Source organism: Pseudonaja textilis, chromosome Z (assembly GCF_049901715.1).
Source record: "Pseudonaja textilis isolate UNSWEBS1 chromosome Z, rPseTex1.2, whole genome shotgun sequence".
Lineage (NCBI taxonomy): Eukaryota > Metazoa > Chordata > Lepidosauria > Squamata > Elapidae > Pseudonaja > Pseudonaja textilis.
The window spans coordinates 124,536,774-124,551,195 of NC_142008.1; the positions used below are offsets into that span (position 1 = coordinate 124,536,774).

Consider the following 14,422-nt stretch of genomic DNA (forward strand, 5'->3'; position numbering starts at 1 on the left):
CCAGTGACTTTGCTCGTCCCAAAAGGGGAAGGCGGGACGCTGCAAAACCGTCCTAAGTACCTGCCAGTTGCCACGCATCAAATCACGATCACGTGACCTTGCAGATATGGCAACCGGCGGAAGGAAGGAAAGAAGATGAGGAGGAAGAAAGGCAGAAGATGAAAGAGGGAGCGGGAGGAAGGAAGGGAAGGAGGAAGAAAAGAAGGAAGGGAGGGAGGAAGGAAAGAAGGAAGGAAGAAAATGAGGGAGGGAGGGGAGGAAGGAAAGAAGAAAATGAGGGAGGGGAGGAAGGAAGGAAGAAGGGAGGGAGAGAGGAAGGAAAGAAGGAAGAAAGAAGGAAGAAGATGAGGGAGTGAAGGAAGGAAGGAAGGAAAGAAGGAAGGAAAGAAGGAAGAAGACGAGGGAAGGAAGGAAGGAAGGAAGGAAGGAAGGAAACTAACTCTCCTAGCCCCTTGCAGAAGGAAGGACTCTACCTGCCCACGTATTCCCACTCCGAGTCCCATCCTCCCCAGCCCACTCCCACGATTGCCCTTATAGAGATGCGGGCACTGCATAATTCAGTCAGCATCCCTCTCTCTCTCTCTTTCTCCGGTCTGCAGCGCGAGACGTTCAACTGAATTTGCGCAAGGCGGAACGAATGAGCGGCGGGCCCAGAACTGACTGGGCGACTGATCCCAGCCGCGCGTCCCGCCCGCGGGGCAAGGGAAGACACTTAGACCCACCCCGGCGCAGAGGAGAGGAACCCCCACCCCCAGCTGGGTGGCCTCGCACAAAAATGGGAGCGGGGGGCAGAGTTAAGCCCACCCGCTCAACACAATTCAGGGGAATCAAAGAGGGCTTGGCTCACCCCCAAAACCCAAGACACCCCCAACCCCCATTTCCAGGGGAAATCTACGCTCCCACATAATTCTAGAAGTCGGAACCCCAACTGTCAGGCTGTCCTCGACTTACAACCATTCGTGTAGCCCCATTCAAAGTTCAAAGCGACTTAGGAGAAGTCCTCGTGCTTACAATCGTCGCGACATTCCTGGGGTCCCGGGATCAAAATTCAGGGGTGGTTGGCGACCGGCATGTATTTCTATTATTATTATTATTACTATTAATTATTATTATTAATTTTCTTTAAAATACATTCATTCAATTCCTCTTTCATTTAGCGGTATGCAGATACAGATATTTGTGTAATAACAGTTTAAATTTTACAACCATATTCATTATTTTAATATTAATCCTCTCTCTTATCTTATTCTTCTCTTATTGATATATGCAGGTTATTTCTATTACTAGAACATTCCTCTTCCTAACGTGTTCAATTCTACTAATGTATTTTCTATATTTCGCTGCCCTATTAGTTATTTCTAGCTTTCATATTTTTTTCCTCTAGCCATCGATAAAATATTGTAGTTCCCATATCTTATAGTATTTGGTTTGCTCCTTCTCTTTAATTGCAAGGGTTAATCTATTCATTTCTCCACGTTCTAATATTTTAGTCACGTTTTCTGCTTACAACTGTCACGACTTTCCTCCAGGCCCTGAGATCAAAATTCAGGGGTGGCGGGGGCGACCGGCATGTATTTCTGACCATCGCGGGGTCAATCTGCAACCTTCCCGGGCAGTGGGGCTTCCCACAGGCGAAGCGACCGCGGGGAGCTGGATTCACTTAATGACAGCCTGGTGCGCCAAACAACTGCGGTCATGCCCTTAGCAAGCGTGGCAAGGTAGCTTGTAAATTCAGGAAGGACTTATTTTACCTTCCTCCTTTCCTCCCTCCCTCCCTCCCTCCCTCATCTTCTTCCTTCCCTCTTTCTTTCCTTCATTTTCTTCCTTCCTTCTTTCCTCCCTCCCTTCCTTTCTTCTCCTCCCTCCCTCATCTTCTTCCTTCCTTCCTTCTTTCCTTCATTTTCTTCCTTCCTTCTTTCCTCCCTCCCTTCCTTCCCCTCCCTCCCTCATCTTCTTCCTTCCCTCTTTCTTTCCTTCATTTTCTTCCTTCCTTCCTTCCTTCCTCCTCCCTCCCTTTCTTCTCCTCCCTCCCTCATCTTCTTCCTTCCTTCCTTCTTTCCTTCATTTTCTTCCTTCCTTCTTTCCTCCCTCCCTCCCTTCCTTCCCCTCCCCCTCATCTTCTTCCTTCCTTTTTTCCTTCATTTTCTTCCTTCCTTCTTTCCTCCTCCCTCCCTTCCTTCCTCTCCCTCATCTTCTTCCTTCCTTCTTTCCTCTCTACCACCCTCCCTCATCTTCCTCCTTCCTTCCTTCCCCCCTCTGTCTCTCCCTCCCTCCCTCATCTCCTTCCTTCCTTCCTTCCTTCCTTCCTTCCTCACTCACTCACTCATTGCTCCGCCGTAGGACCGGGTGCCTGACCAGATCGGGAGCGATAGATGCGGCGCAGAATGCGGCTGGGCTCATTCACTCTCCAGTGAGAGCAGCAGACATGGATCACGCCTGGTGCGGTCCTCCCCCACCCGATGGCCCATCTCCTCCCCTTCTGATCCAGTTAGCCCCCCCCTCCTCCCTCAGATACCCCAAGACCCATCACTCACTCTCCAGGCGCTGGACCACGGCCTTGTCCTTTAGAGCGACCTCGGCGCTGATGGTGAAGGATTCAATCGGGATATAAAGGACAGTGCGGCCCTTTATCTTGTATCGGGTATCTGCGGACGGAGAGGACCGGGGATTAGGGGTTTTGTTGGCTTTTGGAGGGACTCCTCCCCAATTCTCACTCCTTGGGCCTCGATTGAGACACCCACAATTCCAGGTAGTCCTCGACTTACGAAGATTCATTTAGTGACCGCCTGACATTAGGACACAGCCCTGAAAAAAGCGACTTGGAGCCAAGTAATCCTGGATTTACAACAGTTCACTTAGCGACTGCTCGAAGTTACGACGGCACTGAGAAACGTGACTTAGGATTATTGCCACAGCCCCACGGTCAAATTTCAGGTGCCTGGCAACTGACTTGTATTCTACGACGGTGGCAGCGTCCTGGGGGCGTTATGTGATCCCCTTCTGCGGCCTTTTGACAAGCAAAGTCCATGGGGAAGCCGGATTCACTTAACCACCGTGTTCCTGACTCGACAACAGCAGTGATTTGCTTAACGATGGTGGCAAGTAAGGTCATAAAACGGGGTAAAACTCATGCAATCTCCCTTCATGACAAGCAATGGGGGTGGGTTAGTTGTGCGGTGGCCTGGAGGTGGGAGTTCTCGCCTCACAATCAGGAGGCTGCGAGTTTGATCCCAGGTAGAGGCAGATATTTCTCTCTCGGCGAGAATATATCTGTTGAACAAAACTCCGCACTGGCAACAGGAAGGGCATCCGGCTATTAAAACATTCTTGCTAGCTCCATTCAGTTGCCCCGACTCCACCCCGCAAAGGGATTATGGGGTCGTTAAAAGAAGATGATGATGAATGGGGTGGCTTAGCCGGATTCCCTTAACGAGTACACGAGTCGCTTAACGACTGCACCGATCTGCTTCACAACTACGGCAAGAGAGCTCGTCCAATGGGACAACCCCAAGGTACTAGTCCAGGGATCTGCGGCCACAGGTGGAGCCGACGGGAAGAACGGCAGAATCCTACCTGTCAGGGAGGTCATGAAATGATAAATTTCAGAGAAAAATTCGTTCTTGATGCTCTCTGGCCAGGAGCCCTTGCGGAACAGGCGGGGCAGATAGGCCGCGTTGAGCGCCCGCATCAGGGAATCGATGTATGGCCTGCGGATGGAGCCAAACTGCACCACTTCGTGGAAATTCTCCTCCGTAATTTCGGCGTTCTCCTGGCGGATGAAGTAGGCGAGTTGCTTCTGTTCCTGTTGGGAGAACGGCAGAAATCAAGACCGGGAAAAAGAGAGAGAGAGGCTAGCTGTATGTTGGAAATGCTTCAAAGAACAGGGTACCTTTTACCATAGGTGGTGGGACTGCCAAAAAAATACAGGAATTTTGGCAAAAAAAATTGGCTATGGCTGGAAGAAACGTTAGGTTTAAAAATTAGCTTTGTATCAGAGATGCTCCTACTAGGTATAATAAAAGATAACTTTAACAAATCAGATATTTACTTAACTATCCATATAATTACAGCAGCAAGAATACTACTGGCCCAAAATTGGAAGTCAAAAGAAATTCCAAATGGTGACGCTATAATAGATAAGATTTTTTCAATGCACTGAATTAGATAGCTTGGCACTAGAATTAAAAGAACAAGATGTATCTGAATATTATAAAGTATGGAATAACTTTTACACATGGAGGGACACGAAAGAAAGTCTATAAAGTGAAAATTAGAATTTAAGTTTAACTGAAATGTGGTACAAGAATAAGATCTAATAATGATGCAAAGATTAAATGTATATATGTAAACTTACATATATAAATGCTTAGATTTGCTATCGGTTTTTCTTTAGTTTAGAATGTGAAGACTGAAATGTCAAAGAAAGTCTACCACATTCAATCTTTTTGAATGTTTATTTTCAATAAAAAAAAATTAAATTAAAAGAGAGAGAGAGAGAGAGAGAGAGAGACAGAGACAGAGACAGAGAGAGACAGAGAGAGAGAGAGAGGCTAGCCATTGGGTTTCCTCAAACTACAGCTCTGTGGACTTCAACTTCCGGAATTCCCCAGCCAACCATGCTGGATGGGGAATTCTGGGAATTGTAGTCCACCTGGCTTAAATTTGAATATTCGAACATAGAAGCATTAGAATATGAATTCCAGAGGCCAGTGATGTGTGCCTCTAGAAGTTGTGCACGCTCCATCACTGGAGGTTTTTAAGAAAAACCTTTTGTCTAAAGTGGTAGAGGGTTTCCTGCCGAAGCAGGGGGTTGGACTAGAGGACCTCAGAGGGCCCTTCCAACTCTATTATTCTATTTCTATTTCTATTCTTGTGGCAAACTGTTCCGCTGGTCAATTGTCCTCACTCTTAGGAAGTTTCTCCACCATTCCAGGTTGCTTCTTGAGTCGTTTCCATCCATTGCTTCATGCCTTCGGGTGCTCCGGAGAATAAATGTATTGATTTATTGTAATAAAATTTAAAGTTGTGGGTGTTCCATCACTGGAGGGTTTTAGGAAGGGCCTGGACGGCCACTAGTCTGAAATGATGTAGGGCAGGTGTGGCGTTCAAAAATTCCCAGCAACCGGTTCACGGCTTGGTTGCTGGGTGGACGTGGCCACGGTGGAACTTCCGGTTGCCTTTCCCAGAATCCGGAGGCTTCCCTCGGGCCTCTGGGAGGGGGAAAATGGCTTCCCCCCGAGCTCCAGAGGCGCTCCGGAAGGCGGAAACAGGCCCGCTTCCGGACGTCCAGTTCGGCCCATTTTTTTTGCCCTCCCAGAACCTGGGGAAGAGACTTCTGCGGAAGAGTGGGGGGGGGCAGCCGGTTGGTTCAACTACCAGTTTGGTGAACCAGATGTTAATTTAACAACCAGTTCGTCTGAACCAGTCCGAACCAGCTGAATGCCACCTCTGATGCAGGGTCTCCTGCTCGAGCGGAGGGTTGGACTAGAAGACCTCCAAGGTCCCTTTCAGCTTGATTCTGATTCTAATACTAGAGGCAAATGATTGATTGATTGATTGATTGACCTGGAAAGGCATGACCGGCTCCACTTTCAACCCAGCGAACTCGTCGACATAAAACACCAGCATGGTTTGGGTGACGTCTTTCAGGAACTGGTCCATGGCAGCCAGATGTTCCGCCGTCCACATCTCTTCAGTGACGTCGGACAACGACAGGCGGTTTCGGAGGCAGGGTTTCTGCACAAAAGGAGGCGGGGGGAGCACATTTCGGCAAAGTAACACAACCCACACTGACTCAGAGAGGGGCGGTTTTTCCCGGACAGACATGGGATAGGCAGTCTTCAAATTACAGCCGGTTCCTGACTGACCGTTCTTGAAATTTCCTACCTGGAGAGATACAGGTAATCCTCGCCTTACAACAATTCGTTTAGTGACCAAAGTTAGAACGGCGGTGGGAAAAAAGGGACTCCTCCCGGCCGTTTTTCACACTTACGACGATCCCAATTCACATGCCTGGCAACTGACTCACACTTACGATGGTGGTGATCCCCTTTTGTGACCTTCTGCCAAGCGAAGACAATGGGGGAAGCCGGATTTGCTTAACAACCGAGAGACTGACTTATCGATGGTGGCGATTCACTTAGTGACTGGGGCAAGAAGGGTCGTTAAAATGGGACGAAATTCACTTCCCAGCCGTCTCGCTGACCAGTAGAAATTTGCGGACTCGGTTGCGGTTGTTAAAGTCGAGGACTTACCTGTACTTATGACCCAGGTGTGAAATTCCAATAGTCACACACACACACACACACACACACACACACACACACAGAGCGTCCCCTGATCGCAGGCCAATATTTATGATGTATTTGAAGGAAACCTTTCATTTACTTCCTGGTTTTCTACACCACCATCCCAAATGGCCGTTTTGGACAATGGATTTGCTTAATAACCAGTAATCCACTTAACGACCGTGGCAAAAATAAAAAAAACCCCGCTCATAAAATTGGGGCACGGTCATCGAATTAACGACCGGAACAACTTACGAACAGCCACACTGGGCTCAATGACAGTCGTAAATTCGACGACTACCTGAACTTTGCTGTTGGGGGGCGGGGGAGCCCCGAAAACGACAGCGGAGATCAAAAAGTGGGATTTTTTTTTCCAAGTCAGTTTCTTCCACCCAGCCCCCCCACCCCAAGGAAGCCCCCCTCCCACCCCTTATTCTTAAGAGCTTTTGCAAGAAAACCCTGTGAAATCAGGATCGCATTAGCGCAACATCTGGCGTGGAAGCACAGAACCAGATGCGCTGGGGTGTGCGAAGCAAGGGAAGTGTGCAAGATGGCAAGCAGAAATGTCCCCCCTCCCCCTCGGCCTTCCTTGGGGTTTGTCTTGGGGGGGAGGGGAGGGGGGGTAGAGGGAGGTCCCACGGGCTGCCTGTGCTCAGGGAAGGGCCTTCCTTCCCTTTGCAAAATTGCTGGCTTGCAGATGCCACGCCGGGACGTCCGATGAGAAGGGACCCCATCAATACGTTTGAATGGACCTGGAAAGGGACCTTGGAGGTCTTCCAGTCCAGCCCCCCCCCCCACCCCCACCCCGCTCAAGCAGGAGACCCTTTCTATACCCACTTCAGACAAAAGGGTGGTCTTAGTCTCTTCTTAAAAACCACCCGCGTCGGGAGCGCCCACAACTTCTGGAGGCACACACGTTGCTGGTCTCTAGAAGTTCTCGTGTGGTGTCTCTCAACGGTATAAACTTGTAAGACGGGTGGACTTCAGCTCCCAGAATTCCCCAGTCAGCCACGTAGGGTAACTTTCTTAATAGATGGTGGGTATGCAAGTAAGCGTAATATATCTTGACTTCATCAAAGTGGGAAAAAGAGAGCTGGCTGGGGAATTCTGGGGGCTGAAGTCCACAGGTCTTAAATCAGGGCTCTCCAACTTTGGGCACTTGAAGACTTATGGACTTCAACTCCCAGAATTCCCCAGACAGCCACGTAGGGTAACTTTCTTAATAGATGGTGGGTATGCAAGTAAGTGTAATATATCTTGACTTCATCAAAGTGGGAAAAAGAGAGCCGGCTGGGGAATTCTGGGGGCTGAAGTCCACAGGTCTTAAATCAGGGCTCTCCAACTTTGGGCACTTGAAGACTTATGGACTTCAACTCCCAGAATTCCCCAGACAGCCACGTAGGGTAACTTTCTTAATAGATGGTGGGTATGCAAGTAAGTGTAGTATATCTTGACTTCATCAAAGTGGGAAAAAGAGAGCCGGCTGGGGAATTCTGGGGGCTGAAGTCCACAGGTCTTAAATCAGGGCTCTCCAACTTTGGGCACTTGAAGACTTATGGACTTCAACTCCCAGAATTCCCCAGACAGCCACGTAGGATAACTTTCTTAATAGATGGTGGGTATGCAAGTAAGTGTAGTATATCTTGACTTCATCAAAGTGGGAAAAAGTGAGCTGGCTGGGGAATTCTGGGAGCTGAAGTCCACAGGTCTTAAATCAGGGCACTCCAACTTTGGGCACTTGAAGACTTATGGACTTCAACTCCCAGAATTCCCCAGTCAGCCACGTAGGGTAACTTTCTTAATAGATGGTGGGTACGCAATAAGCGTAATGTATCTTGACTTCATCAAAGTGGGAAAAAGAGAGCCGGCTGGGGAATTCTGGGAGCTGAAGTCCACAGGTCTTAAATCAGGGCTCTCCAACTTTGGGCACTTGAAGACTTATGGACTTCAACTCCCAGAATTCCCCAGACAGCCACGTAGGGTAACTTTCTTAATAGATGGTGGGTATGCAAGTAAGTGTAGTATATCTTGACTTCATCAAAGTGGGAAAAAGTGAGCTGGCTGGGGAATTCTGGGAGCTGAAGTCCACAGGTCTTAAATCAGGGCACTCCAACTTTGGGCACTTGAAGACTTATGGACTTCAACTCCCAGAATTCCCCAGTCAGCCACGTAGGGTAACTTTCTTAATAGATGGTGGGTACGCAATAAGCGTAATGTATCTTGACTTCATCAAAGTGGGAAAAAGAGAGCCGGCTGGGGAATTCTGGGAGCTGAAGTCCACAGGTCTTAAATCAGGGCACTCCAACTTTGGGCACTTGAAGACTTATGGACTTCAACTCCCAGAATTCCCCAGACAGCCACGTAGGGTAACTTTCTTAATAGATGGTGGGTATGCAAGTAAGTGTAATATATCTTGACTTCATCAAAGTGGAAAAAAGAGAGCCGGCTGGGGAATTCTGGGAGCTGAAGTCCACAGGTCTTAAATCAGGGCTCTCCAACTTTGGGCACTTGAAGACTTATGGACTTCAACTCCCAGAATTCCCCAGTCAGCCACGTAGGGTAACTTTCTTAATAGATGGTGGGTATGCAAGTAAGTGTAATATATCTTGACTTCATCAAAGTGGGAAAAAGAGAGCCGGCTGGGGAATTCTGGGAGCTGAAGTCCACAGGTCTTAAATCAGGGCTCTCCAACTTTGGGCACTTGAAGACTTATGGACTTCAACTCCCAGAATTCCCCAGACAGCCACGTAGGGGAACTTTCTTAATAGATGGTGGGTATGCAAGTAAGCGTAATAGATCTTGATTTCAGCTGTCCAGTCTCTTCTTCTTCTTCTTCCCCACTGCTTCCCCATTGCCCGTCGTGAAAGTGAGTCAGTTTGCGGCACCTGAATTTTGATCACGTAATTGTGGGGATGCTGCCATGGTTGTAATTATAAATTATGCAATTATAAATTATGTAATTATGGTCCTAATGGTCCATTTTTGTTTCATTACTTATACTCCTTGACTTACAACGGTTCGTTTTGTGACCACTTCGAGTTACAATGGTGCTGGAAAAGGGACCGTTTTTCACACTTACGACCTTCAGCATCCCCATGATCACGTGATCAAAATTGGGATACTTGGCCATTGGCTTGTATTTATTATGACGGTTGTAGCATCCTTTTGCCACCTTTGGACAAGCACAGTCGATGGGGGGAAAGCCGGATTCATTTAATGACCATGTTTCTGATTGAACCACGGCAGTGATTCACTTAACAACAGTGGCAAGGAAGATTGTAAAATGGGGCCAAAAAAAATAAAAAAATTCATTTCACAAACGTCTCACTTAACAGCAGAAATTTCGGGCTCATTTGTGCTCGTCCGTCGAGCCCTACCAGTACCGCTGGAACTTAGAACGGTCACTAAATGGATTGTTGCAAGTCAAGGACTAGCTGTGCCCTAAGCGTCCGCTTGAAGTGGTGACGGTACTGAACAAAAGGCAACCTGTGGCCATTTTTTCACGCGTACGACCGCTTGCAGCCTCCCCACAGCCACCTGAGCAAAATCCCAACGCTTCGGCAGCTGGTTCCTATTTAGGACGGACGCAGCTAGCGAAGCGGGGAAGCCCGATTCGCTCGACAAACGTGTGACTCGCTTAACGAATCTGCAGAACTCCCTTCGATGGGTCCTGCTGCTGGCGGAGGGTGACCCAAAGGGGCCCAGGGGCAACCCCACCCCCCCACCATCCCAGGGCGAGACCTGACCCCCGCCCCCCCCCCATTACCCCTCCTCTTACCAAATCCACCTCTTCCTCCGTCTGGATGGAAGGAACGGTCACCAGTTCGACTTGCTCTTCCAGCTCTTCGGTGCCCTGGGGCTGGGCCTCCTCTGGAGGAGGGCGAGAGGACAAAGGGGAGGGGTGTGTGAGGTGGGGGAGCGGGTAGAGACCCTCGACTGGCGAGACCTGAGTTCCAGCCATACACATGGGGGGCACTTTGTTCCTAGGCTGCCTGGCCTACTCGCAGGGAGGAAGGAGCAGGGAAGGGAAAGGCCAAGGAAGGAGGGGAGGATTAAACAGGGCTACCCTGTGCTGCCCCAAGGAGGCCGCTTCAGACCTTAGGGGCAGCCCTCCCTGGCCAAGCGTGGCTCACTACAAGACCTAGGACTCCAGGCCAAGCCTGCCAGGGCCGAGGAAGACAAGGATCAAAGGATCAAAGCCAAAAGATGGCCCTTAGCAGGAGATAGATAGATAGATAGATAGATAGATAGATAGATAGATAGATAGAAAGAATAAGAAAAGATAAGATAAGATATAGATACATTTCTAGATAGATATGGATGGATGGATGGATGTGAGATAGATAGACAGATAGATAGATAGACAGACAGACAGGCAGACAGATAGATAGTTATAGACAGATAGTTATAAATATAGAAATAGATATATAGATATACATAGGTATATAGGTATTTGTTTTCTTAAGTTTTCACATATATGTTATTCAGCTTTGCTTGGGTATTTTCCCACGTCACAATACAGACGAACCCAATACAGAAACCTGATGATGGCGGATGAGATTCTGCTGAAACGTTGCTACAACTTTAAAAGCACAACTACATGACGTGGGAAAATACCCGAACAAAGCTGAATACCATACATGTAAGTACCCGCAAAAACTTAAGAAAGTGTATGTATGTATGTATGTATGTATGTATGTTTTCTTAAGTTTTCGGGGGTACTTACGTGTATGGCATACACACACACACACACACATGGATCTTTGGTTATTCGGGTTTTCTCCCTCGTAAAATTGGAAGTATTACTCCAAGAAGCACAAAGCTGAAGACACAAGCCTGATGATGATGAATGAGACTTCATCGAAACGTCGTCTAGATACTTCCAATTTTACGTGGGAGAAAACCCGAATAACCAAAGATCCACATACAAATACCCGCGAAAACCTCAGAAAACAAATATATCTATATCTATATATCTATACAACTTTAAAAGCACAACTACAATGACGTGGGAAAATATCCGAGCAAAGCTGAATACCATACATATATATCTAGATCCATATATCTATCTATATCAGGGGTTCCCAACCTGGGGTGCGAGACGATATTCTAGGGGGTGTGAGAAAAGTCCAGGTAAATAATAGGATATTGGCTATATGTTGGCAACCACTGATCGATCGATCGATCTATCCATCCATCCATCCATCTATACACATACTTACATGCATACATACTTACATGTGTATATATATATATATATATATATATATATATATATATATATATATATATATATATATATATATATGATTATATATAGAGATTAGATTAGATATGGATTAGATATAGATAGATTAGATGGATGGATGAGATATAGATAGATAGATAGAGATAGATAGATAGATAGATAGATAGATAGATAGATAGATAGATATAGAGATACAGATAGATGGATAGATTAGATATGGATAGATAAATAGATATAGATAGAAGGGATGGATGAATGGATTAGATATAGATGGATAGATATGAAATAACTTCATTGTCACTTTAAATGTACACTCATTCGCATACATTAAAATGAAATTTCGTTGCATGCAGCTCTCAAAGGGCCACCACGTCTTTGAGACTCTACATCCCAAAGCCTTTGAGATGCCTCCTCTCGGCCACGCGCCACGTTCACAAACCACATTTGCCCCTCAGTTCAGAAACAAGCCGACTTCCGCACGAGGGATCCTGGCAACTTTTACCGATTTCAAGCCTTCCCGCCCTCAGGCCCCGGCCGGGGGTCACTTCTCGGGTGCAGGCAACGGGTGGGGTGGGCCTCAAAGGTGCCCCCCACCCGAAAGCCGGAGACTGTGAGTTCTAGTTCTGCCTTAGTCACAAAAGCCAGCTAGGCGCCTTTGGGCCAATCGCCGGGAGACAATGAGTTCTAATCCTGCATTAGACATAAAAAGCAACTAGGTGACTTTCGGCCAATCTCCAGGAGACGGTGAGTTCTAGTTCTGCCTTAGGCATGGAAGTCGGCTGGGTGACTTTGGGCCAATTACCAAGGAGATGGTGAGTTCTAGTTCTGCTTTAGGTATGAAAGCCCGCTGGGTGACTTTGGGTCGGTCCCTCTTTCTCAGCCCACCAGACCCCACAGGGTTGTTGTTATGGGGAAAACAGGAGGGGAAAGGGGTGATATTAGTTATATTTGCTGCCTACAAAATAAGAAAGGTAGGACAAAAATCTAACAAACAGATAAAATGAATAAATAAAAAGTGATTTGCAAAATTCTTTTAGGGCATTTGTCATAAAGGTGTCCTGAACCAGGGCGCAGATGGACCCATCCTGGACTATCCCCCCCCCACACACAAAAGAGAGTCTCCCCCCCCCTCGCAAGAAATTATTTTCTTTTCATTTACTCTCACGGAATTTGGAGAAAAAGAGAGAGAAGGTGAAAGAGAGAGAGAGGCAGAGAGAGGGGGGATAGAAAGAGAGGGAGAGAGACAGAGAGAGAGAGACTGAGAGAGAGAGAGGGTGAAAGAGAGAGAGAGGGAGAGAAACAGAGAGAGAGAGAGAGAGACAGAGAGAGAAAGACAGAGACAGAGAGAAAAGAGACAGAGAGAATGACATGAGAGAGAAAAAGAGAGAGAGAAAAAGAGACAGAGAAAGAGAGAGTGACAGAGAGAAAGACAGAGAGAGAGAGAAACAGAGAGAGAGAGAGAGAGAGACACACACACACACACAGAGAGAGAGAGACAGAGAGACAGAGAAAGACAGAGAGAGAGAGAGAGAAAAGAGACAGAGAGAATGACAGAGAGAAAAAGAGACAGAGAAAGAGAGTGACAGAGAGAAAGACAGAGAGAGAGAGAGAAACAGAGAGAGAGACAGAGAGAGAGAGAGAGAGAGACAGAGACAGAGACAGAGAGAAAGACAGAGAGAGAGAGAAAAGAGACAGAGAGAATGACAGAGAGAAAAAGAGACAGAGAAAGAGAGTGACAGAGAGAAAGACAAAGAGAGAGAGAGAAACAGAGAGAGAGACAGAGAGAAAAAGAAACAGAGACAGGGAAAGAGAGCGAGAGAGACGGAGACCAACACTTGTCGGGAACATTTAGCATTGTCAAACTAAATTACAACTCATCTCCCCATAAACCTCTTTTTGTGTCAGATGCTGTCATGAGTTACAAAGGCTTAAAGCTGATTGAAAATGGCACTTGGCAATGAACTCGACAGTTTGCAGTGTCCCGGCAGTACCGGGGTCCACAGGGATTCCCTTCACGTCAGAGGCGAGGACGCAGATAGTTTTACTACCGGTTCTGTGGGTGTGGCTAGGTGGGCGTGGCCATGTGACTGGGTGGGTGTGGCTTCTTCTTCTTTTTCTGCAGCCCCTCCCCTCTCCCCGTTTTTGGCCTCCTGGGCCTCAGGGAAGCCCCCTGGGAGAAGCAGTAAGACAGCGAGGGGGATTCCAGCAAACAGCCGATCGTCGGAACAGCTGATCGTTGGGAGGAGGGGAAAAAAAGAAATGCCTTGAGGAGTGGCTGGGCGGGGGAGGACCTAGTCAGTGATGCTGGGCACGCGTGCGATGTCAGTAAGGACTGACCGGTCAGGGAGCAAAGGGGCAGGGAAAGGCGGGGCCAGTCACAGGCATGATTTGCTGGTTCCCCGAACTGCACAGAATAGTTTAGAACCGGGTTGAACCAGTAGAATCCCACCCCCTGCTTAATATTCGTGTTCCTAGCTGGCCCACCCGAGTGGCCTCTGATTCCTATCCCCACCCTCTTCCCAAGTCAAGACCCTCCCCTCTCCCCTCTTTGGAGAGCTGACGTGGAAACCGTCATTCACATCGGCCGCTGCCCTGTTTCTTTTGAGTTGCAAAACCAAAGGGTATGTGGCCCCCGAGGGGGAAAAAGGTGCCGCTGGGGAGGGGGCTGCCCAGGGCGGGGTGAGGGGAGAGCAGGGTGGCAGGCGACGCCGCCTGAGACTTTCAAGGAGAGATTGGACTGCTGTTTGTCAGAAATGGTGTAGGGTCTCCTGCTTAGGTAGGGGGTTGGACTGGATGACCTACAAGGTCCCTTCTGACTCTGATTATCTGTTATCTGTTGACCAGCTGGGAGCATTCCCCCCCTCTCTCTCCCTTTCTCTCTTTCTCC

General features: G+C 47.9%; 1 protein-coding gene across 1 annotated transcript in view; it reads right to left on the reverse strand.

The window, feature by feature from the left end:
• The window catches only part of DNAH2 (dynein axonemal heavy chain 2), a 123,277-nt gene extending 113,023 nt beyond the window's left edge, over positions 1–10,254 (reverse strand). Inside the window, 4 exon segments of the mRNA XM_087917291.1 lie at positions 2,535–2,645; positions 3,574–3,802; positions 5,566–5,736; positions 10,066–10,254. Of these exon segments, the coding sequence (XP_087773417.1) occupies positions 2,535–2,645; positions 3,574–3,802; positions 5,566–5,736; positions 10,066–10,254 (700 nt within the window).
• Between the last annotated feature and the right edge of the window lie 4,168 nt (positions 10,255–14,422).